The sequence below is a fragment of the Drosophila albomicans genome, chromosome X, assembly GCF_009650485.2.
Source record: "Drosophila albomicans strain 15112-1751.03 chromosome X, ASM965048v2, whole genome shotgun sequence".
Taxonomy (NCBI): domain Eukaryota; kingdom Metazoa; phylum Arthropoda; class Insecta; order Diptera; family Drosophilidae; genus Drosophila; species Drosophila albomicans.
This window is the reverse complement of record NC_047627.2, coordinates 5,766,598-5,793,058: the sequence shown is the minus strand read 5'-3', so window position 1 is coordinate 5,793,058 and position 26,461 is coordinate 5,766,598. Positions and strand designations below refer to the sequence as shown.

General features: G+C 33.8%; 1 protein-coding gene across 3 annotated transcripts in view; it reads right to left on the bottom strand.

Annotated features, from left to right (window-relative positions):
- LOC117577787 (myb-like protein I) overlaps positions 1-24,151 on the bottom strand; it is a 48,619-nt gene extending 24,468 nt beyond the window's left edge. For 2 of the 3 annotated variants that reach the window (XM_052004200.1, XM_034262712.2), the window contains exons 1-2: positions 23,949-24,139; positions 22,508-22,844 (exon numbers count right to left, since the gene is read on the bottom strand). In XM_052004200.1, coding sequence (XP_051860160.1) covers positions 22,508-22,646 — 139 coding nt within the window. In that variant the 5' untranslated portion in view covers positions 22,647-22,844; positions 23,949-24,139. Of the gene's footprint in view, positions 1-22,507; positions 22,845-23,948 lie in introns of all 3 variants that reach the window. The other variant, XM_034262713.2, reaches the window with a different exon arrangement.
- Positions 24,152-26,461: the final 2,310 nt, after the last annotated feature.

The following is a 26,461-nucleotide window of genomic DNA, read 5'->3' as shown; positions in this document are numbered from 1 at the left end:
TGTATATAGTATAAATTGCACGAATCTCATTTCAAGATAAACCACTTGGCAAGCACATGCTGCACATTACTCGTAATTGTAAATAATAATTGCTGAAAAGATGCTTAAAGATGTCAGAACAGACGCGGCCAAGTGACTAAATAACATTAACAAAACAAAAATAAACAAACACATCATAAAGTACTTAGGTTTTTTTCTCAACACAATTAGTAAAATTCAGCATATTCTTTGCTTTGCTTGTTGTGTGCCAAATCATAAATGTTTTAATGTTTTTATATTTGATTTGAGATTTGAATATAAATAGTTAGACAAATATTGATTTTATATTAACCCAAAAAAGAAACATGGGTTCAGAAATCAATTGCAAGTGCGAAAAATGCAATTTGCTTCACTGTGTTTGGCTTATGCGGCGTATGAGTGATGCTATAAATTAACTACGCCACGTTCTATGCTTAGCTGTGCCATTGAGCTGCATATTGATGACTGTGCAGCGCATGCAAATGCTCAGCACACACAAAACACACACACACACAACAACTAACAAAACTAACAAATAACAATAACAAGTGGGGTCATTATGTTACATCTGATTTTCTATGCCATGGTCTGGGACGAGAAGCGAGCAACCAAATGACACACAAAAATCTAAATAAACTAAACAAACACACACAAAAGCGGCAATGGAAAATAATGTTCAAAGTGTTCACATAATTAAAATTGCATTTTCTTGTGAGAAAATCGTTGTTGTTAGGCACAAATCTCACGACTCTGAAAAAAACTAAAACTGAAACTGAAACTGACTCCCAGCACACATAACATAACATAACTTATATACCATATAACATAGTATTATGTTATGTGCTTCGACTCATCAGCAAAAAAAAACGAGTAAGTACATTTTTCATGTTTTGTTTTGGGTGCGCGCTCCATTTGTCAATTATTTTATGTTGTGGAGAGAAAACCTTGGAAGCCGCTGCGGGCTGCCAATTCTTCTTCTTCTTCTTCTACTACTTCGGCACAATTCTTCCGCATTTGCCATGGCAATTTACAGTTGCCTTCGTTCAAATGAAATCAAATCAAATCTAGGCTTTGAATAAAGTGCAATTAGTCTGATCTGTGGGTGCGGCAAAGTCATCTCATTTACAGTGGAAGCAAGCTAAAGCAAAACGCGCTGAATTAATTAACGTCAAGGAAACGTAACTGAGATTTCTTTTTCTAAGTAAAAAATCGATTACTTCTACAAATATTACTTCTTTAGGTAATTTCTTAATTATGTATTTATAAAAACAGACTCACTAACAAAGCTTAACTGTATTTACACCACAATTATCACTTGTCATATTTAAGCCATTAATAAAGCTTCTCTTTGAGGCTTTATTAGTGAACAAAGCAGACTGAGGATCAGTCAAGAAAACGCCTTTTAAATGCGCTATTATTAATAGCAATTAATATACATTTTATATGCCAAGTTCTAAGAAATATAATCTACTATGCTTATGTAAATGATATTGAAAATGATGAAACATATTTCAATACAATTCGAATTACACAATAGAAAGAAAGAAACTGGGTTAAATATTTGAATTCATATATACCATAATACATAATATTCAATTCTATAAATATAAAAGGCAATTAAATCGTGTTTAATATTCCAAGAAAAGTTTTAGATACAATTCAATAAAATTGGAATACAATTTTAGAAAGACAAACAAATTTTGAATATAAATTGTAATTCATAAACATTTTGTAATATAAAATATTTTTGAAAATCTTAATTTTATTAATATATAGAACGAATCTAGAACACATAATTGATTGCATCAATTCCATAATAAAAAATATTTCAATAAAATTGAATTTAACAAATATAGAACCCAATATACAAAATTAATCGTTATTCTTTATTCACTCCAAATAATATAAACACTCGACTCTACACTTCTATCGCTACTCCATTAAGTGAAAATGATATGCATCTGTTTTGTGCATGCGCGCTGTCACCAACACATTTGGTTGTTTAAGTTGTGGTGAGCGGGGAGGAGAAGCCCAACCCAAAAAGAGCCAAGCAGAGATATTGTTCAACAGTTTTAGACTTGAACTTTAAAGTTCAAAGCGAATAAATGGTATTTAACTTGACCAACAGACGTTCGCGCTGAGCAGCAGCAGAAAAAAACGACGAAGCCGAAAGATGATTCTTTATTTTTTGCTTGCAAAATGTCAAGCTGCCAGAACAAAAGACTTAAGACACGAACTTTCAGCAAGGACAGCACTTAAGAGTATTCTACACACAAAATCGTAAATCGCCAGATGCTATACATATTATTTGCAGTCGCATTGTGTGCTATTTGTATATTGTATGTGTAGTATATAGCTATAGTTATAGTCTCGAGTATCTGTATCTGTATCTGATGTGGCATTCATTTGGAATGCAGGCAGCAAACAACGCAGCGCTGCAGTTCAGCGCGTCTCAAGAATTCTGAGTAGACGTTGAAATGGACGCGATGCCAAAGTCGGAGCCAGCAATCATTGCCTAATTTGTCGCCTGCAGGTGACGGGCGATGTCTCATATGTCTCTCAAGTGCTCGACAGCAGCATACACGACTGCCGAATACCTTGTACATTTGACTTGGGGAACTTTAAAAGCAAACGCATTTGCATTAAAGTCTTGTGCTTGCTTGCTTCGGAATATGAACCAATTAACAAGCGATGCAGCTGAAATTTTCAGAATATCAAGCAAATATAATAAGCTAAAATTATATAAATTCAGAACTGAGTTGTGGATCAAAGAATTGTCATTCCTTATTCCTTATAAAATTAGATTCTTCATCCAAGTTTGTAAATTGATATAAAGCATAAGTTCCTTGATCATGTTCTTTGATATTTAATAAAGTGATGTACTTGTGTGTTTCAGACTATTAACTAATTAATGGTGATGGAGCCGAAATTTTCAGAATATAAGGTAGATATAATAAAGTATGTATGTGGAAAAAATCAAAGTTAAATTATACAAATTAAGACCTGAGCAAAGAAGTAGAAATTTCATTTTTTTATTATATAATATATTAATAAGATTTTCAACAGAGTTGACCAAGTTATATAAAACATAAATTCCTGAACTAAGTTTAGTTGTCGTTGTTATTATGCGACTTGAAAAAAATGATATATGTTAAAGCATAAATTCCTTTATTAACTATGAAATTTTCTTTGTCATTTAGATTTTTTTATGTAAAGAATATTTGCTCTGCAGCCTCAGCTTGCAGCTACCCAACAAACTCAAAGAATTTCATGGCTACAACATATGGAATTGTGAGATCGATAGCTTGAATAAATGCTTGGATGATCGATGCTTTGATAGATGGCTATCTTTCAGCGATCAGAGCTCAGCTAACAGCTCGCAGCCCGAAGCGCAAATGCTCGAAGCGCTCTCAAACGATCGACGATCAACGATCGACAAGTAAATTAAATAATTTTTGCTCAATGACAGGCATAATTTAGAACGTTTTCTTTTTATGGATCCACAGCAAGAAACTGCTATGGAAACGAAAACATAGATACTCTAGCTATGAGTATTTGCTTTAGTTACGATGAAGTTTTCGTTTTTGCTATTGTAATATGTAGCCTGACCTTTGGCAGAGAGTTATAGAGTTATGCTTTAGGTTTTTGTTCCATCTTCACAGAAAAATATCTAATGTATTTGACGTTTGAAATTGTTGTGCTTGGTGATAAATGAGTTTGCTCCGATTTCAATAACATGCGATCGCTATAGCATTGGAGTTAATTTTCAAAAACACATGTGCTCGCAATTAGCCAATCTTAGCCATGAGACGACGACGACAGCGACGACGACGACGACTTCTGCTCGTCTCTCACCTCGCATTCAGTTTCAATTTCAATTTCAATTTTAATTTCTGTCTCTGTTTTTTTGTTTCTGTGTCTGTTTCAGTTTCGGCTCGTTCCGTGCTTGGCATTCCAATATGCTTACTGGCAGCATTATTAGTATGTTTGTGATTTTTTTGCATAAACAATTCGATTTTATGTACACCTTGTACATGCCCGCACTAAACAATCCAGACAGCGCCCATAAATCTTGACGCCTCGCCTGACTCAATTAAATGCAAAAACACACACTCGAACACACATGCAGTGGAAACATGAAACTCAGCAGCTTTTGCATCGCCGCCTCGATTGATTTATCGATTTATCGAAGTGGGAGTTAGTTGCTTTAGCCCCTAATGAATGCCATAAGCAAACTTATATCCGTAAACTGTCATGCGCCTCTTTTTTTTTGCACCTTTTATGGCATCCACACGTTTTGCATTTGCATGCAAGTATCGCTGACTTCTTTTTTTTTTTTTTCTTTCATAACCAACAATGTCCATTATTAGCATTAATTTTAATTGAATCGCGGGTATGTCTCTCTCTTTCTCGCCCGCTCGCTGTCTTTACATTTTTATGCCCTGACAGAAACCTCATAAATAGCTGTATAAAATGCAGATCTGTTTAGTTATTGCCGCGACAATTTGTATTTCCTTATGATCTAATCTCAACGAGATTTCATATGCCGAGCCCATATATCATTCTATCAGTTCGCTGTTCGCTTGGAAAGTGTTATCGGTCCATCATCGGGTCCACACAACATATATTTTAATCGCAACACACATTTAAATATGTTAGTTACGATCGCAGCACTCATAAAATTGAGTTACAATCAAGCGGTCGTAAATACAATCTGCATTCGTTTTGTCTTATCTTTAAGCGATAAACGAATATCGATAATTTCCTAATAAATTATCATTTTAAATTGGTCGATTATAGCAAAGAGGTGAATATATTTTGTGAGCTTTCTAGTGCGCGATGTTTTATCGATTTTTACGTATTATACTTATCGATAAATTGTCCAATTTAGATATATTTTCAACACAGCTACAAATTGTGTCTAACGATTGCTTAATGTTTAAAATTCATCTCAAACAATTGTTATCGACTATGTATCAATAAATAAAAACATGTTTGTTGCCAATATAAATTCCGATAAATATATTCAGTATCTCTACATATTGTTATCGACAATGAATCGATAACGATTGCAGTTAATTATCTACCAATAAGAATTCCTATAATTATATTAACGAAATCGTAAACGATAAAATTTGTTATCGATCACTAAGCGATATCGATTTCAGTTGTTAATCGATTTTTTAAAATATAAATACAATCACATAAATATCTGAGCAATAATGTTTATAGTTCACAACCGATATACATTATTATCGATTACTAACATATCCATAGCAGTTGGTAATCGGTAAGTATGAATGATACAGTTAGTAATCGATAAGTTGAACTATATATACTCAAATATTTAAGCGATAACATTTAGAAAACATAATCGATAAACAACGATAACGGTTATCGTTTATCGATAAGTGCACATATCGTTTTCTTTCTGCATTCACATAAATATCCAGTCTAGAGTTAGAGTTACGCTTACAAATCATAATCGTTCTGCATTGTTATCGTTTATCGATAAATGGACAAATCATTTTCTTTCTGCATTCACATAAATATCCAGTCTAGAGTTACGATTGCGATAACGATGACTAAACCGATTACGATAATGGTGATAGTAATAGTAATAGCTTTGCTTACGCTTACGCTTGTTACCATTACCATTGCCATTAGCCGTGCTACCTGCTTGCTCACCGACTCGGTCGGTGTCATTGAAAGAAACCATTAGGCGGCCGCATAGACTCAGCTAAATGGCCGCCAGTTTAAAGTTGAGTTAAATAGTTGAGCTTGGTAATTAGATGAGCCTCGGGATGCGATGCGATGCGATGCGATATATAGCAACAACTATTTCCATTTCCATTTCCGTCACTTGAGATCATCTCGATGCTTAATAGTATTAATGTTAATTTTAATGTTATTGTTAATGTGAATGTTAATGTTGAATGTTTAATGTTTTGATGGCTTACAGCCTTTTGAGATTGGCCATGGCTTAATTGTTGTGCGCTGACTTTGAGTGGAAGCAACGCACGCTGCACCTGTTGCACGATGCCAACGATGCCAACGATGATGATGATGATGATGATCGTGTTGGTGTTGGTGTTGCATGATGATACAATAAGTGATATTAACAAAGTTTTGTACACAAATGCGCCATCATCCATAACTGGAGCCACATAACCATAACTCAATTTGTTAACATAATTCGCATTGACAGCGACGCGTTGCATGCCACGTTGCTGCACTGACATTGGCCGCCGTTTTGCCACAACCTGCCACTTGCCACTTGCCACTTGCAGCATGCAGCTTGGCGACTAATTGAACATGACATTTGCCAATAAACAACAATCGTTTAATCTGCAATATTCTGACCTTAAAGTTGCGCTCTTGCTGCTGATTCCAAATCCGATTTCGATTAAAATTTGAATTTTTCGTGCTCATGAGTTTTGTGAGTTCTACCTTAAGCGCCCCTATCGCAAAATGTTATAAATTGCCCGCGCATTATTTGCAACAGTTGCCGGTTGCAACTTGCCACAAACAAGGTCAAGTTGCAACTGCCGCAGTCGCAGTCGTAATCGCAGTCGAAGACGCAGTGTTCTCCGAGTATAGCCAAGACATCTGCGCTTAAACTTTGGCAACCATTTATCATGGGGTTGGGCATCGAAGGCTTCCACAGATGAGTTCAACTGAGGCGCGGCTTGCGACATTTGATATCTGAATTCTGTTTAAAGCAATCTTAAGGTCGCCTCATCATCCCACGCTTTAACGTCCCAAGCAATTCAATTCGTCGAGCTAATTATATAAATAAAACTATTAAAGACAATTCACTATACACTATATTTCTATATGTGTGTCTGTCATTCAATAAATCTATGTATCTGTGTAAGATTGTTAATAATTTTTAATTAATAAGTGAAATAGGGAAAACTATTTCAAAATTTAATTGTCTAAAAATCAGTAGTTATAGATAAGCAGAAATAATTTTGAAAACACAAATTCTTTAAAATTTTTGTAGCGAATTTCATTCAATAAATCTATGCAAAACCCCAAATTCAAATATGTGTTAATTGTGGAAATTTCTGAAGTCGTCCTAATATGAGAAAAAAACTTTTTAAAACTAAACAATTTTAGTGGCGAATTTTATTCAATAAATCTATCCAAATAATAAATATCATAAATTGCATTATAAAATTCAAATCGTAGCAAAATTCATTCAATAAAATTATGCAAATCATTTAAGTAGAGAGAAACAAACTACAAATTAAATTGTTTAAATTTCTGCAGTTATCATAATAAAGAAATGATTAATTAAAGTATTAATAAAATCAAATTTCAAATGCTTTAAAAACAGTGTTTTACAAGCTCTACAAATCGTAGATAAATGAGTAGAATAAACTTTAGCGAAAATCATAAAAGAACCATGGAACTTAATTGTTTAACGAGACTTTCGCTTAATAGATTCGCAAAGAACACAATTCGTGCTTGGCTTAATTATATAAACATTGCTTAAATGAAGCATTATTTGTGCTAAGAAGGTTCTCAGCTAATTGGAGCATTGCATTGAGTCGCTTTTCGAGGGCCAAGAACGTGGCAGAGACTGAACAACTGTACCTAAGTATTATAATTTATATATACAGCTTAATAAATGACAGACAATCGCTGCCATGCCGATTGTGTCTCACTTAGTTGCTTTATTTATTGTACAATATTAGTATTCTATCTTTTTTTGTTGCGCTTTTTTCTTTGCAATAATAGCATTTAAATGGCTCTTTTAAAGATTATTTATGAGTGCTCTAACTGTTGCATGACATAAATGTGTGGCTGTCGTCGCCGTTGTTGTTTCTGTGTGCTGTTGACTTGGCTTTGCACGCATATGACCCTCAGGTCTCTTCCATGAGTAAAGTCATGAACATGACTTGTCAGGAGACAGAGCGACAGAGCGACAGACGCAGACATCGACGTAGACACAGACAGACTTCGAGTTGTGCTCGTAATATTGAGGCACATCGTTAGAGAACAACAAGAGATTGCATATGACACTTTGCAGCTACCCTATAAAGAATTAGAACTATACTATTGAGCTGAAATTTTGAGGAACACAACCAAAGATCTCAAATTACAAACATACCAAAAATCAATGCTGTAACTTATAATTACAAAATAATAGGTAGAGAAAAGAAAAAATGATCAAGATTCAGCCAACATATGACACTTTGCAGGTACCCTAAAAAAAGTTACAACTATGCTCCAAATATTTTAAAAACTAATTTGGTAGACAAAAGAAGAGTTGATTATCTCTTCAACCAATTTATATCATTTTACTTTCTATGAAGAGTAGAACTAGAATTTTAAGGAACTCATCTAAAGAGTTTCAACTACAAACATGCCAAAAATCAAAATTGTAGCGTTTATATTGGTGAACAAAAGAAAAACTGATCAACATTCAGCCAACATATTCTACTTAACAGCTACCTAAAGAGAAGTTACAACTGTGATATAAAGCTGAAACTTGAAGGAACTTAAATAAAGTGTTAAATCTACACATTAGCCAAAAATCAATTTTATATTTTGCAGCGTTTTAATTTGGTGGACAAAAAAAAAGTGATCAGCATGCAGCTAACATATATCATCTTTCAGCTTCCCTATGAAGAGTTAAATCTGTGCTATTAAACTGAAATTTTGAGGAAATCAACTAAGAAGCTAAAGCTATGAACATGTCAAAAATCAAATCTGTATCTTCAAGTTTTTAAGTTTGAAAGACAAAAGAAAAAGAGATCAGCAATCACCACATGAAATATAGGGTATTTCGAACGTTTTTTTAGTTGCTCATAATAATAATAATAATAATAAGTTTTCATATCGTAATAATTCTTGAGAATTATTTTTTTTATTATATTACATTTTTTTTTGTTTTTGTGTAGTGTTGTTATTTTCTCATCGTTATGTCTAATTAAAGTTGCGCCTTTGTCTTTGTTTTTGCCTTTGTCTTCGAATCTTTGGAGTGTAGTTTGTGTGTGGCGTGTGGCAAAGCGGCGGTGGGGGGAGGGGGTAAAGTGGGTGGTGGACGTCGTCGTGTATGCTCTTTAGCACCCCCTAACAACCACTCAGAGTAGTTTCTTTATACACTTTGTTGCTGTCGTATTTATATCGTCATCGTTTGGCAGCAACAGCGCAAAAATTAAAAGAAATAATTATATATAATGTTGACTGGCCAAGGACGCGCTAGTTAGTTGCGTTGCGTTTTGTTATTGAGGTTTGCTTTTTTTCTATTTTGCTTCTTTGTTTGTGTTCTTTATGCAACGACTGACTGACTAACTATCTGACTGAGTGAATGACTATCTCAATCTTCATTCGTCTCTCTAGTGTAGCATGCCTCAATGATCATTGTGCAGTCATCGATTCGCGCTTCGCTGGGCTCCACAAATCGTGTCTAGATGCTTTTGCTTGCAAGCAGTTCTAATGCCTTGTGAAATGCAGCGTGCTACGATTGAGTAGTTGCTGTCATTCACCCACTCACTCACTCACTCACTCACTACTCATTCAGACAGTCACTCATTCAGCCAGTCAATCAATAGCTGTACATTAATTACAAAGATCGCAAATATATTATACTTAAACAAGTGCAGGAACTTGCAAAAGAACAACGAGAAATCATAAAAAATAGATCATAAAAGTTATAGAAAAAAATTGTTTAAATTTGTATTCATATTCAGCAACAAAGTAAAGTATATCATTTTATATTACATTTATAAATATTTATTTTTCACTATTACAAAATTGGCATCATTTTCAATACTTGAACTATTTAAATTTGTACATTTTTTGTAGCTTTTTAATTCATTGCAAGAATAATAATAATTTGCACATTTTTAGTAATTTCTTTTTAGTCACAAAGTACAGCATTTTAATTAACAAAATTTCAAGTATAAGTTTTTATTTTATACCATTAATAAATCTTCCTAACATTCGATATTTTAATTATTTGAAACTTATACATTTTTGTTAATTTCTTTTCATCATCAAAGTAAAGCATTAAAATTCCTAAAACTGCATGAAAAATATTGCATGTAAAACTTTTATTAGAAGTTTTTGCTCTCTGAAATCTTATATTATGTGCCTTGGATTAATTTCCTTGAAATTAATGTGCTTAAGAAAAAAATAAGGTCAGTAATACACTTTATTTCCTACTATTCTAAAATATTATGAAATGTTTTCTCATTATTATAATCAACAAATTATTTAGCAAACAATCATAAAATTACCAAAAGTTCTCATTATCAATTTATTATTTTGAGCAAAAGAGTTAACCTCTATATTCACAAATTCTCATATGTATAAACACAACATTATTCTCGAATAGAATATCGAAAGTTGAGCAAAATCCACAAACAATCTTAATGTGATTTCGTTGTGTTTGCTATTGCCAAAATGTGGCTTGAAATTGAAAGCAAAATAACAATTCGTTGGCTCCAACAATTGTGTATAATTATCAAAATTAAAGAAATTGAAGTAAAACGAATCAAAAATTCAACATAATACCCGTACTTAAGTTCCAAATAATTGCATTCAAACAAATACAATATGCAAAAAGCCAAAAAAATACGAAACGAAACAAAACAAAAACGATGAAAAATGAGAAGCCGAAAATAGCAAAAAAAAAAAAAAAAAAAAAAAAAAAGTAATTTTTCGATTTGATTAACGATGCGGCTTTTGTTTTGGGGCGTTTATAGATCGCCAATCATTGATCATAGATCATGGATAAACTTTTATTGCGTTCATAGATAGGATCGTATAAATAGGCGATATTCGATCGTCGATCGTCGATCGATCGTCGAACGTTGATTGTTGATCGTCGATCGTCGATCGTCGGCGACCCTTTCAAAATATTTACACAAGGGCGTGCGTGCAAAATTGTGCTTGGGGGCATTTTGGCAAAGTGAAATGTGTTGGGGCGAGATACAATAATTGGCTAATAAGTCGACTGTTTGCCACTTTGACGTATGCGTGATATTTGCGTTTTTTTTTTTTCAGTCTGCAATTAAATTTGTCGCCTGCAAGCAAACGCAACGCAACGCGAAGCGAAGCGACGCCTTCTGCTCCACTTAGCACTGATATTTTGCTGAGTCAGCTGTCGGCCCCCAAACACGTTTCCACAACAGAGGGGCGAGGGCGGAGAGGAAGGGGAAGGGAGTGTAAGCCTGGAACTGGGGCCATGGCACGTTCGAGTATTTTCATTTTTTTATTACGAGTATAGCCAAAAAACTTTGGCTGTCTGTATTTTTTATGTTTATGTTTGGCCAACAAGGTGAAGGTTAGCGAACTGTCGCCAAAATGCAACACACGACCAGCCGCCAGCTATGGAGCTATGGAGCTATGGAGCTGGGGAGACTTGGGCCACATTTGGGGCACGTTTTTCGCGCGGCGACTCCATAAAAAATGCAAATCACATTTCGAACTTGGCGCTGTGAGAAGTTCACACAGCAGCGTTTGCCTAAATACCAAAAACATATTATCGACATGCGCAGACTTACAACCAACTCAACTTTTATTTATATGTTAGATGTGTGTTTTTTATTTTCCTTCTTCATTTTTTTGTTGATCGTGTTCCGCTTTGTTGTGGCATGTTGCAGCAACTGCTGCAATTTGTTGCAATGCACTCAACACCAAAATGGATGCTTTGAAATTTTTTAAAGGAAAACCATTTTGATTGACAGCATTCAATTCACTTTTAAATTTAAAACACATTATTGGTAACAAAGTAATAATAATTTATGAATTCTAAATAATAATAATGAATTATGAGTTTATCAAAATTTTGTTGTCAGTTATAAAAAAAAATTCTATTCAAATGTGTTTTTAATATTTTTTACAACTGACAACAAAGTTTTCGGCATAATAAAACTAATTTGTTTGTATCTGTGATTTATATTGAATACTTTTTATTACTTTCATAACTAACAACAAAGTTATCTTCATAATAAATATAATTACATGATACATTGAAATTTTTTATGAGTAATCATTTTATATGATCAAAAAATTGCTATAAATAAAAGCAACTTTTTGAGTATTGAATATAATACGGAAATACATTTTCAATTCATAAAATTTAAAATATATTGCATTATATAGTATTTATATTTCTTTAGAGTGAATGTAAAACTGAAAAAAATGCAAAATGTTCAATTTATTAATTGAACTATAAAAATTTTAGACACTTTATCAAATCGAAAATTTACTTTCATAAAAAAGATGCATATAAACTAAATTGAGAGCATTAAATAAATTAAAATGTAAGCAAAATCACAAAATAAAAAGATTGCATTTGATATGGAATTAAAATACAATTTATTAAGTGAACTATAAAAATTGTAGATCAAATTGATCAGTTTCATTCATAAAAATGAACTGCATTGAGAGCTTTAAATAAATTATATTGCAAGCCAATTCAAAGAACAAAAGAAATTCATTTGATATTGAATTAAGAGGAATTAAGAATAAATTATATTGCAAGCCAATTCACAGAATAAAAGAATTTCATTTTATGTTGAATTAAGATATAATTGATTAAGTCAACTATAAAGATTTTAGACACTTTATGAAATCGATCAATTTCTTTCATAAAAAAGCTGCATATAAACTTAATTGAGAGCATTACATAAATAGTATTGCAAGCCCATTCAAAGAATAAAAGGAATTCAGTTGATATGGAATAAAGATGTAATTTATTAAGTGAAAAAATAACTTAATTGAGAGCTACATATATAAAAATGATATTGCAAGCGAACTCTTAATCACAGAATTGATCAATCAAAAAGTGCGTTGCAATTTTAATGGAGGCACAAACCAATGAATCATGCGTAATGATGATGTTATATGGGAGGCAGTCACAACGTTAGCTGCTTACAGTTTAATCAGAGTGGAGCACACTTGATGCCACTGAGGAGAGGCACAAAGGGCAGCCAGGCAGCGAGGCAGCCAGGCAGGGGCAAACCTAAATTGCTTGTCAAAAAAAGAAGAGAAAACCCAAAATAAACTGTAGTTGGCAGCTGCCGCCGTTTTGTAAAGTGGCAAAACCCCAATCACATTTATGCCTGACAGAGTCAAGCGGCAAATGCAAACACAACACGAGTTGTTTTTGGTTGTTTTGGTTGTTTTGGTTGTCGGTGTGTTTTAGTTGTGCGTTGTTTGATTTTCGGTTTGCTCGTCTTGCTCAACTCGCAATGTGTTTTTCTGTTTTCTGTCGAACTTTTTTTTTCTGTAGCTCATCTTTTCGTCAGCTTTAAGCGATTGACTGACTGATTGATTTTCGTGGGGGGGAGATTACAACATGACCTAACTGATCATTATGATCGTAACGCAATTTGCATATGTCCATCTCACTTGCACCTTGCTTCCTCTCTCTCTCTGTCTTGCACTCTGATTGATGGCGATGTTCAACGATGCGTGGCCAAATGGCCAACGAAGCCCTGCACACGATGCGCAATTACAACCCAAAAACGAGCCCCAAAAACGTATCCAAAAACAAAAGCAACGCAATACAACGCAAGACGTTATTTTCACTGCGAGAGCGCAAAATGAAGACATCATTAAGCATTAATTTGGCTATTGCCACACTTCGATTTGTATAACAAATTGCACACGCACAAACACACACTTACACACACACACACACAAATAGTATTCCACGATCGTAAATCTTAATCCAACTGCTTAAGCAATTAATCAAAGTTCAGCGCAAGAGAAATGACAAATATTGCAATCGATGCTCTGTTTTGTATACTCTTCACTATTCGCACTTCCTTAAAACGAAGAACAAAATATACATACATTACTCTCATACAACAAACTTAGCGTTGTATAACAGTTTTAGTGTAAAACCATAGCTAAGATCGTTTTAAATTAGTATAGAACGCTAAGTGTGTTGTTTGAAAGTAATATCTATTTTTACACTTTTATACTGTATAACAGTTTAAAAGGTGTTATACCATAAACTGTTATAGAAAATAAAAGTATAAAAGTATATAAGTATTTTGTTGTTTCACATCATATTTGTACAGCAAATACCAAATTCTTAATAATAAAAGCACCGAATATACTGAATTCTAACATCTATATTATTGTATAACATTTTATGGTATAACAGACAATTTTTTAGTAATACAAACAATCGTTTGCTACAATAATAAATAACAAAAGTACAAAAAATACAGAATACTACATGAATGGAAATGTATAACAGTTTATGATATAACACTTTTAAGTAAGAACAACTCATATTTCACTTACAAATCATTGAACAACGACAACAATGACAAATTAAGAACATAAATGCAGAAAGTCATAAAGTGTATAACAGTTTCACGTATAATACTTCAAGTAAGCGGCAGACATTTAAAAAGATTGCTAAGAAAATTCAACTTTCTATAAATACAAAATACATTCAACAGTAATACTACTTTCATTTCTATTACAGTTTGTTGTGTTTATTTAATTAAACTGTATAACAGTTACAAGTTGGAAAATATGACAATTAAAGGCGTATGACCCCTAGAATTGAGTAGTTATAACAAAGAATTGACCTGCTGTCGTAAGTAGAAAGTAAAAACAATGCTGCAAGTAATGCAAGCTTAATTAAAGCATTGTATAACAGTTTGTCACACTTTGAGGACACTGCGTATAACACTTGGATTTAACTAACTGTCTTACGCTGACAGCCATAAATTGCAATCGCAATCGCTCTCACAATCAGGTCAATTAACTAAACCAACTAAGCTAACCTTTTGTGTAGAGTATATACACATATGTACATATATATTTATAACAGTTTGACTTCAGATTAGCCAACACTCTGCACAGCATGTCGCACATTTACGTTAATTTATTTGATGTTCAAAGTAGAGGGGGGAAATCAAATCAAAAACTAAAATTAATTTCATTATGTGCCAGAAAATTTCAAATGTGCCGCGTTCAGGTCATGATTTTGATTAATTTACCAATTGGCACTTTCGCCCAATGTGGATCAAAATCAATTTGCCGATTTTAATTAGCTAATTATGCATTGGTTCGTCTCTCGTTCAGTCGTTCAGTCGATTATGTAAGCAGAAAGCTCTGTCTCGATATCTGCGGCTTTTATATCATTTCCACAACTCTATCATTTTAATTATCTGTGCAACGATGCGTTTTATAGATCACATACATTTGCATGTGCTAGAGATGGCAACGTGATTCAAGTTGATTATATTTCTCTATTTCAATATTTTTATCTTTTTATCTAAAAGTAAATCTATAATTAGCGTAACCTTGCTGCCAGCTGCATAACACTTTACTTTTAAGTTTTCTGTTTTTTGGTTTTTGAGGTTATTCAACTGAAGGTTTATTACCCCAATTTTACCGGAACAAATTGATTAGTCATTTGAACTAGTTTCGTCAAATTTGTTACAGTTTTTTTTTCTTATTGTTATTAGTTAAGCTGCTCTAATCCATATTGAGTGCACTTAACGAAATTTAAAAATATTATCCTTGAACCTCTTTCCATCGTGCTACTTTTTACTATCACATAATTAAGCACGACACGCGCTCATCTCTAGGCCACACATTGATCGCTCTGGTCTCACTGTTCCATTAGCTGTTTATTACCCCAATTTTACCGGAACAAATTGATTAGTCATTTGAACTAGTTTCGTCAAATTTGTTAAAGTTTTATTGTTTAATAATTTCTGTAAAGTTGTATTAATCCACATTGAGTGCATTCAATGAAATATTATCCTTGAGCCTCTTTCTATCGTGCTATTTTTTACTATCACATAATTAAGCACGACACGCGCTCATCTCTAGGCCACACATTGATCGCTCTGGTCTAACTTTTCCATTAGCTGTTTATTACCCCAATTTTACCGGAACAAATTGATTAGTCATTTGAACTAGTTTCGTCAAATTTGTTACAGTTTTATTGTTTTATAATTTCTGTAAAGTTGTATTAATCCACATTGAGTGCATTCAATGAAATATTATCCTTGAGCCTCTTTCTATCGTGCTACTTTTTACTATCACATAATTAAGCACGACACGCGCTCATCTCTAGGCCACACATTGATCGCTCTGGTCTCACTTTTCCATTAGCTGTGTAACTGTATCTCTTATCGTATCTCTATCTCGAAGCGAAATTAAATAAAATGAAATGAAATGAATGATTGTGCGTTGTCGCTACCGTTTGGCGACGCTATTTGTCTCTAGTCGATTGCCCAATTCCAATTGCTTTAGATCAATGATTGATGGTCAAATGCTTCAAGCACGGCGGCATTTCTTTTTTAATTTCGTTTTCGATTGCAATTTCAAGTTACCTTTTTTGTGTGTGTATTTTTAATTTCCCAATCGAGCTCAAATAACGAAACCTTTAATAAAATCAACTTGCACATAAACTGTGTGTAATTACAGTCTCAGTTTGTCAGTCAAGTGGCCACAGTTCGTTGCTTTTAAAGGTTAAAACTCAGCATTTAAATTTTAAGAGCCGTTAAACAATAATAACAGAAACAGCCACGTACATTGACAACAATAACAATAACAACAATTAACCAAATTGCGCTTTGTTACAATTTTAAGCTCCGTTGTTTTTTTTTTTCGTTTTTTCTCTTTATCTTTTTGCTGGCCTGTTTTATTTTCGGCCCAAGTCACACTCACACACTACCTGCCTTTTAGCCTTTAGCCCGTTTCAATCGCTTTTGGCCAAAGTTCAAATCGTTTACAATCACCAACAACAACAACAACAACTAAAGAAATAACAACGATAATAATGACGATGATTTCACGGCATTGCACACAAAACTCGCCGCAGGTAAATAGTTCAACTATTGCAAATACAATCAACTTACATACACTTTTATCGTCGACATTCAATTCTCTCTCTATAAATAATTTATGCTTTTACACCACAAAGTCACAGTCTTGAAACAAGCTTAAAATCTTGGCTATCAGTTACTCCATAAATTAAGATAAAATGATATAAAGAAAAATAAAGTCAAATGTTGAAAGATTAGATTAAAAAGAAAAGGTAATTATAAAAAGAAAAATAAATTAAAGTTTCAAAAGGCATTTAAAATTATAAAATGGAAAATTAAATAAAAATTTCAAAAGACATTTTTTAAAAGTAAAGGTAAATATACATATTAAAATGCAATACAATTTCAAAAGCTATTTAATATCTTTGAAATATAAAAAAGCATACTACAATTAAATGAATTTAAAAATTAAGCAATATTTTCTATTAATATCTATTTCTATTAATAGATATTAATAGAAAATATTAGAAATATATATGAATGAAAAGCGTGGAGCTAAACATATTGTTCATTCATTTTTCATTTAACCAAAAACAAAACGAAGAAAAAGAAAACTCATTAAAGCAGCCAAGGTATCTTAAGTAATTTTCATAGATTAAATTAAGCATATATGAAGAACAAATTTTAGATAAAATTTATAATTATTCATTATAGAAATACCGAGTATGATAGAAAAATACCTCATCAGGCTAAAAAGTTTGTAAATGTTATAATTACTTTAATAGAAAATATTTAATGTTTAGGTTGGAAAAATATAAATGAACAATATAGTTAATGCTGAGTCACTGATAGTTCAATAAAAGTAAGGTAAATTATTGAAAACATTTTCCAGCTAAATAACAGAAAACTAGTATAAAAAGACAACGCATGAAAGCAGCTAAAAATTAAATTAATCATTTATAATACAACGGGAGAATTAAATTGAAATCTATAGTGAGGCATAATCCAGAAAAAATTTCATAAAATAAGCAAAATGAATTCAAAAATAAATGGAAATTAAAATAAAGAAAAAAAGTAGCAAATGTACGAGTATCTTAAGTACTTTTGATATAGTTAAATTATAAATTGTTGTTATAAGAAAATATTTAAAATACATCTAATCTTATCTTTGAAAATATTCTTTTAAAAATATAGTAAAACTGTTCAAATTGGAAATTGTTGTTATTACAAAACATTAAAAAACAGTGTAAAGTAGGAGACAGATATATCTGAAAAGGTCAATAGATATTTTCTAAATAAATAAATCAAAAACTGAACTAACAAACTATCCTAAGTACACTTTAAAGATATATAGTATTGTATAGTATGTAAATACATTAATCCATTAAATTGATTATGACATTGTCGCGACTTGCGATCACTCGACACAATTGCATGGCAAAGCTCACAGAGGCAATAGTTAAAGATAGAGATGTGAATATGAATATGAGCATGAGCAATGAATGTGGGTATGAATATAATGAATATCATAATGAATAAGACGGGTAGCCGCACGTCTAACGGTAATGAAGCCCAAAGCAGATCTCCCGCAATGCGATGCAACGCCTTTTGTGGCTTTTGCGATTGCGTTATGGATTTTTTTATTTATTTGCGTTTTTTTTCTTTTTAGTTTTCGGTTTTCAGTTGTTATATACATCTTCTTCTTCTTTGAGGTGTATTTGTATTATTTTCATGCGCTCATTACATTTCATTCATTGTGCAAATGAATGGCAATTGTTTGCTTACAATTTTACGGCTCGTTTCTTAGTTTTGCGATTCGAGTCTTTCGAATCTTGAATCTCGACTCTCGAATTGGGGGCGTCACTTGACAATAATATCATCGGGCTTGAGGCACAGTTAATAGGTCAGTTTAACAGTTATGTATGAGAAATATGCACAACGGTTAGTTTCATTCATTCAAATGGTTATTCATGTGATTATTCACTTAGTGCCTAATGAGGTCTTCAAGTCGCTGTACGAGTAATTGCGAGCGAGTTGCAACAGACCTCAATTTGATACCCTATAAAAATATAATGCTAGCTCAAGAGCTCGGTAAAGCTTTTCAAAAAAAAATTAATTGAGCGTAGACAAAGTGTTTTGCAATGAAAAGCAATGCGCTGGAAAAGCCAAAGAAAATAGACAACAAAAGCAGCGAAAATGGTAGAAAAGAAGAGAAAGAAAAAGTGGCAAGAAAAGTGAAAGAAATAGAGAAAGAAAAGTGCAAGTGAAAGTAAAGAAGTGGGGAAAAATCTTGAAAAATGCATATACCCTCATATTACAGAAGTTAAAGTTAGAGAATGAATTGAACATAGGATTTCAAAAAGAAGTGGAACAAATAGTTGGAAGACAATTTAAAGATATAGCAAGAAAAAAAAAGAAGAAAAATACAACCAAAAGCAAAGATGAGGCAAAAAATTTGGTAAAATTCAGAAATACAAACTATCCAAACAATAGATACCCTAGTTTCATACACAAAGTGAGGGAATGAACTTAAGACAGAACTACAAAAAGTAGAAAAGAAGTGAAAAAAGCGTAGAAAGAAAGTTTAAAGAAATAGCCACAAAAAATAGAAAAAGAAAACTGCAAGTAAAAATAAAACAAAAACGGAAAAACAGCGTGAAATTTGGAAACAAAAAAATAACAAAAAATATAACTAATCGAATAATGGATACCCTAATTTAATAGACATAAAAATATATTTATTTATATTTATATTTAGTTAAATAATAGCAAAGAAATCTGTTCAATTTCCGGCTACAACTTTTTGAGAAGTGCAGCAAAATGTCAATGCGAAACAGCATGCCTGCAGCTGAGATCCGTCCAGGGTATTCGGCTGTGTCATCCGCGTTAAGGGGCCAACTGGGCAATGGGCCAAATGGGTCTGAGGATTGCGACTCCAATTGCGATTGCGACTGGAACTGAAACTGAAACTGTGACTGTGACTGCATGACATAATGACACAGAGGCAGCTGAGGAGCTGGAGACAATTGAGGGTGGCATGTGGCAGGTAGAAGCTTGGGAGAAAACTCTGATGCCACAAACGAAATGAAACAACAACAATACGGAAGACAGTCTATTACTTTGTTGTTGTTGTTGTTGTTGTTGTTGCAGATGTCGTAAGTGGCAGCCGCATCTTCAAGCTGGGAAAATGTGAACGTTTCGCTTGTAACGCTTTTGTTTTTCTCCCCTCTCACTCTCTCTCTCTCTCTGATTAATTAGTTGGCAGTTTTCATCATCTGCTTTCTTCCGTCTTACAAATTGGCAACTCTGGCAAACACGTCTTCTGCTTGTAGCTTGGTAATTGGATGCGATGCGATGCGAGACTCTCTTGGTATACATCTCTGTCTCAGTCTCAGTTTCAGTCTCTGACTTTGCACCTATTTAATGGCATCCTCACCTCACCACCGCGGAAATTATATAAGCTGTGCGCTAATTAGGGGCGTGGGAATGCTAATCACATGTGATTTGATACCACAAACAAGAGAAGATCTTCATAAGACAAGCCAAGTTTTAGTATCGCATTTCATCTCAATAGCACTTAAGTTGTTGATCGAATGTAATGCGATCTCAAATAATAATAATATTTGCTGCTATTTTAATGATTTTTAATTTAAATTCAAATTCAGACTGAAATCTATACTAAACCAAATTAATTTTTTACAGTTTAAAAGTAACAAAACTCAGTTCAATTTCAATTTCTTTTGTGGTACAAAATTAAATTAAATTATACTAAAGTCATTGATTATTATTTAAACATGAGATCAAATATTATGTTTAAAAAATCTTTAAAAGATATTTCCTATTTAAATATACTAAAATCATTGATAAACATGCACAGCTTTTATTAAAACATGATATCAATTATTATGTTTAATAAATCTTTAAAAGATATTTCTTATTTACTCCAATGCTTTAAATATTAGTATATTTTATAAGTATACTATTATGCATAGAATATACCAAACTTTCTTAGTTTATTACTAAGCATAGTACAATATATACTCTACTTATTATATTAATAGATAATTTATTGGTTAAATTTCTATTTTTAAATCGTATTCTTTATCAAGTTTTGCTCTTCAAGCACATTTCAGTCTCGCGTATCTTTAAGATACTTTTTCTTTATCTGGACTCAGTTTGGCTTTCATTTGCTCCCGTTTATTGTTGTTGTTGTTGTGTTTTGTTGGTCGTGGTCACTTCGAGTAGTTTACAATGAACTTGTAAGCATCGAATTAACATAAAAGGCTAAACGATACGTAATCCAATTATGGCCAAAAGGTTGAACGCTGCTGCTCACTCTGTCTGCTCTTGGCCGACATCATTATTATGCGGTGAGACTTGACACGCCCACCAGCCCACCACCGCCACCAATCTGACAACAACATTGCAAGCTTTGGCAAAGTGAAAGCGATGCCACAAATCAAAAGCTATCAGCAGCAGCAACACCAACTTAGCTCAGCTGCCCCAGCGACCGGTTGCTGTTGTTGACGCTAATGTTGCTGCTAAGCTGTTGCTGTTTCTGTTACTGTTGTCGTACCCGTAAGCCATAAACTAACAGGGTATAGACACTTAGTAACCATCAAAAATAACGTATGTAAAAAAGGATCAGAAAGAAGTTTGAAGTTATTCTTCATGCTCCATCCGTCTGTCTGTCTGTCAGTCTGTGCTTATAAACAGAGCGATCTCAATATCCATAAATACTAGAGATATCAAATTTGGCCATAATACTGAACTTACTAGAACTTATTATATGCCATAGTCTTTCTTTTAGTGTCTACCAAAATATTTCAGATTTATATGTAATTTTGACTAAGTCATTGTCCAGACATATTTTGAAAGAAAGAAATAAAAAGAATGCAACTAGTTCAATTCCATTGCTCACATTTTATTTTGTAAATTTCTTTCTTTTTGAAATTTTTGAAATATGCTAAAGTATTTCAGATTTATAGTTTTAGGTAACACAATTTCTAGATGTATTTTGAAAGCATAAGAAAAAGGTGCAACTAGATTGTTGGAAGATTGTTGGTCATACTTTAATTTCTAAGTTTCTTTCTGTTGGTCAAACTAAAATTTTTGAAATATGCTAAAGTAGATCAGATTTATAGTTTCAAACATATTTTGAAAGCATAGGAAAAAGTCCCAACAAGATTGTTTATAGCTGATTGGACAAAGTTTTTTTTTTTTTGTAAAATTTCTTTCTTTTGGTCATTCTTAAATTTTTCAGAATGAATAAATCACAAGTTAAAAACAAACTATTTCAAAAGCCTTGGTTTTGGTTTTTTTTTTTATTATTTAACAGAAAAGGGTAAAGCAAGGGTATTCTATTGCTTTGGTCACACTTAATTGCTTATTTTTGGTCACACTTAATTGCTTATTTTTGTGTAAAGTCGCAGGCGTTTATAGTCACAAAGTGATTTATTGATAGACTGCTTTGGTTTTGAATTTTGAATTTTATTTTTTTAATTAGTAGTGGGTATCTTCACGCCTAGTAAGAGCACAAAAATAGCAAGATTTTTTTAACTGCTTTGGTCACACTTAATTGCAGTTATTTCAGTGTAAAGTAATGGGTATGTCGCAGTCGTTTATAGTCATGAAGTGACTTATTGATTGACTGTGTTGTTGGAGGAGTGTGAGGCGCACAAAGTTGTCACTTTCGCTGCCCGGATGCATTAAGCACTTACCGTTAGTTGGAGCCGCTTCCTGTTTAACAGCCGCTGGCGGTTTGGCCGCACTCAGCTGACAGGCGGAGACGAGCAGCGAGAGCAGCAGCAGGATGCTGGCTGTGCCCAGCAACTGCATCCGTTGTTGTCCTGTTGTCATCGCGAAGAAGAAGAAGAAGATGTTGCTGCTGATGTTGTTATTGTTGTTGGGGTTGTTGCTGAACGTTGCTTGCAACTGTTGCCAATTTGAGTTGCGCTTTCTTTTCGATTATTTAGTTGCTGTTGTTATTTTTGGGGGTATTTTTTTTTTATATACTGCTGTTGTTATTGTTGTTGCGGCGGCTGCAGCTGCATTTCACTTTCATATCGAACAGAAAAACAACAAACAAACAAAAAACAAAAAAAAAAAAATAAGTTGATAAACAAGCAAAAATGTTGAGCGACAACAACAGCGACAGCGACAAAGACGAGATGAACGCAAGTGAAATTTCACTTTCGTGCATTCAAGTGGACTCGCCAGTTATTGCAACACCAACAACAACAGCAACAACAACAACGGTTGCTGTGGCAAGTGAATTGTGTGTTGGGGTCACGCACTCCTGTTGTGGCCAGTTATTGTTGTTGTTGTTGTTGTTGCTGTTGCTGTTGAGGCCATAAAAATAAAATGCATTTTCTTAAGCAGCAGCAGCAGCAACAACAACAACTACTACTTCCACAGCAGCAACAGTTGTTGTTGCCAGTTGCAGCAGCTGCTGATTTGCCAGGCTATTGCTGCCACATGCCACAAAACATGCAAAGCGCAAACATATATTATTTTTTGCATTTTTGCTAGATTTTCATGTTTTTTTTTTTTTTTTTGAGCAGGAAACTCTTGTAAATTATGCTACGATTTTTGGCCGTTTATTGCTGTTCAAGTGCCATGATTGTTCTTTAAGTAGAGTCATTAATTTTTTAAGTTTATTTCGGCAGTTTTTTTACAGTTTCTTTTTTTTCTACAAGAGTTGCGCTGCGATTTTTTTTTTTTGGGTTTTTTCTTTTATTGCTGCTCAGCTCAAGTGCTGTTGTTATTGTTTTTCAAGTATTGTAATTAATTTGCATTTTGTTATAATTATTATTAACACTCGTTGTTGTTGCTGTTGTTGTTGTTGCTCGTTTTTCTTTTGTTTTAGATTTGAAGCACTTTTCGTTTCATAATGCGGAAATGCCGCCCAATCAACTAAGAAAAACACTTGAAAATAATTCAACAAAAAAAAATAATACAGTTTTCAACGCGTTTGTGTGTGTGTGTGTGGAGTGTCCAGCGAAATTGTTTTGTGTTTTTGTTGTGCGAGGCGAAAACGAAACGCGGCGAAAAACGCGCTTAATTGCAGGATGTGCTTGGACTTCCGCACGCACACGCACACACACATGCACGCACTCACAATACAAACGAACACACATGCACACAGCTTTATTTGCTTACAGAGTTTGTTGGTCGCGTGTTGTTTTTGTGGAAGGGAGGACGGGGAATTTGCCGCAAGCAAAAGAGAGAGATGCAAGAGATTTGTATGTGTGTCTGTTGAACCCACGGAATTTTCGCTTTAGTCGCCAAACGCAAAACGTAACGCGTCCGGGAATCGAATCGAATTCAGCCAAGCGCTCGCTGCGAACGCCGTCAACTGTCTGAGCTGCGCGCAGGCGCCGTCGAAAGCTTTTAAAGCGCCGCTGTAATTGCGCAGCGCAAAGAGAGCGCGCACAAACGCACACAGAGAGTAAGCTCATAAAAGAGAGCAGACACTGAGAGCGAGAGCGAGAGTGAGAGAGAGACGGTTCATGAATGAAGCCGCGATTGCATTGGATCAGCTGGCGCTTAAACCGGTAAATGTTGTAAATGTTGCGCACAAATTGTATCGTTGTTGTTGTTATTGTTGTTTTTACTACTTTTGTTGTTCTTGTGGTCAGCACGTGACGCATGCTATTGCCCTTTGGATCAACCGATTTGGTAATGCTTTTTTTCTTTACTTTATTTTGATATATCATTTATTTTTCTGTGTCTGCATTTTATAATCCTTGACAAGCCCAAGTAATTAATAGTGTGTGTATTTATTGATTAATTGCGCTTATTTTGCTCATTGATATTCTCGAGTTCTATTTTTATGGTACTAACATAAAATATATGAGTTCGCCTGCAGCAGTTTTAATTATTTTTACTTGATTTATGATTCACACATCTGAAGTACTTCGCTCAACTGCACAGCTATAAATATTTTTTAATCAAGTATTAACATTGATTTCGAAATTCATGCTCAACATATTCCCAATTTCTTTTTGAAATTTATCGTTTATTAAAAGTGCCCCCATAATTAACACATAAGTGATTCTAGCTGTTGCCAAGATAACATTTAGTTCACATTTGAAACGTTCATAAATCTCACGCTACACAAAGGCAAAAACAGAGAGCAAAGAGAAAAAAAAAACAATAAATGTCATATTTAATCGCCGATTGGCTGAGATAATTTGTCAGAGGCGAATTAATGAAATGACAAACGCGTTTTTAAATGCGATTTCACATCATATTTGGCTTTTTGGATTATGCAAATCTAGTTTTAGGCACGAATCGAACTCAGATTAGTTAATTTTTTTTCCCCTCCCCACCATCTTTTCTTCAGCTTTGAACAACGCGTTAATTTGCCAAATAAATTAAGTATATGCAAGAGGTCGACCAATTTCGAGCTAGTTAGCAATTCCAATTGCCCATCATGTTCCGCTGTCAAAATATAACAAACCAAAAAAAAACATATATAAAATTGGGGGAAAAAATTTTACACAAAAATATTATACGTAATATCTATCAATTATCTTGTAGGGCCCGCAGAGCGATAGGCAAACTCGAACGCAAACAGCAAGCCAAATTAATTACATGCCACATTGGTTGGGTTCAGCCGCGGGCCCAAACATTGTACACACACACAATTTGGCAATACACTCTTTCGAATTGGCCAACAACCAGAGCCAAGAGCCAAGAGCATGCGAATGTGAATGCGAATCAGCGAATGCGAGATGTGGAAAGCTCTCGCGCTTTAGGATATCCTAAAGCCAGAGTCAAAGGGCATAACACATTTGCGGTTACATATCTATAGCAATTAGCTTTCATGCTTGCTGTTTCATTCGCACTCGCATAGCCTGACACCTTTCGCTATAGCAATCAGCTTACTGGCAGTCCTTTTGCATATGTGTAAATGTCATATCAATGAGCTTTGTACCTTTACTTTTACTTAGCAGTTAATGTCACAGCAAACAGCTTGCTTGAACTGCAAATAGCTGTCATACCATTGAGCTTACAAAAGCGACATTTCTCTGACTGAAAGTGTCTTAGAACTGAGCATTTTACGTCTCAGTTTGCCTATCAGGAAGTGCCATATCAATGAGCTTTGTACCTTTACATTTAGTTAGCAGTTTATGTCATAGCAAACAGCTTGCTTGAACTGCCAATAGCTGTCATACCATTGAGCTTACAAAAACGGCATTTCTCTGACTGAAAGTGTCTTAGAACTGAGCATTTTACGTCTCAGTTCGCCTATCAGGAAGTGCCACAGCAATGAGCTTGATAGCGCTACTATTCCCTGACAGTTAATATCATAGCAAGCAGCTTGCTTGAACTGATTTTATCTGCCATTAAGTGTCATCGCAATGAGCTTGCTAGAACACCTTTCTCTGGCTGCAAGTGTCATAGCAATGAGCATGTTAGCTTTACATTTTGCCCATCCGTAAGTATCACAGCAATAAGCTTTATAGCTCTACGATTACCTGAAAGTTAATGTCATAGCAAAAACTTTACTTAACTTCTTTTGTCTGTCAGTTAATGACACAGCATGGTACTTGATAGAACTTATCTCAAGTGACATAGCAATGAACATGTTAGCTCACCGTTTGGCCATCAGTAAGTCCCATAACATTGAGCTTTGCCCATCAGTAAGTGGCATAGCGTTAAGCTTG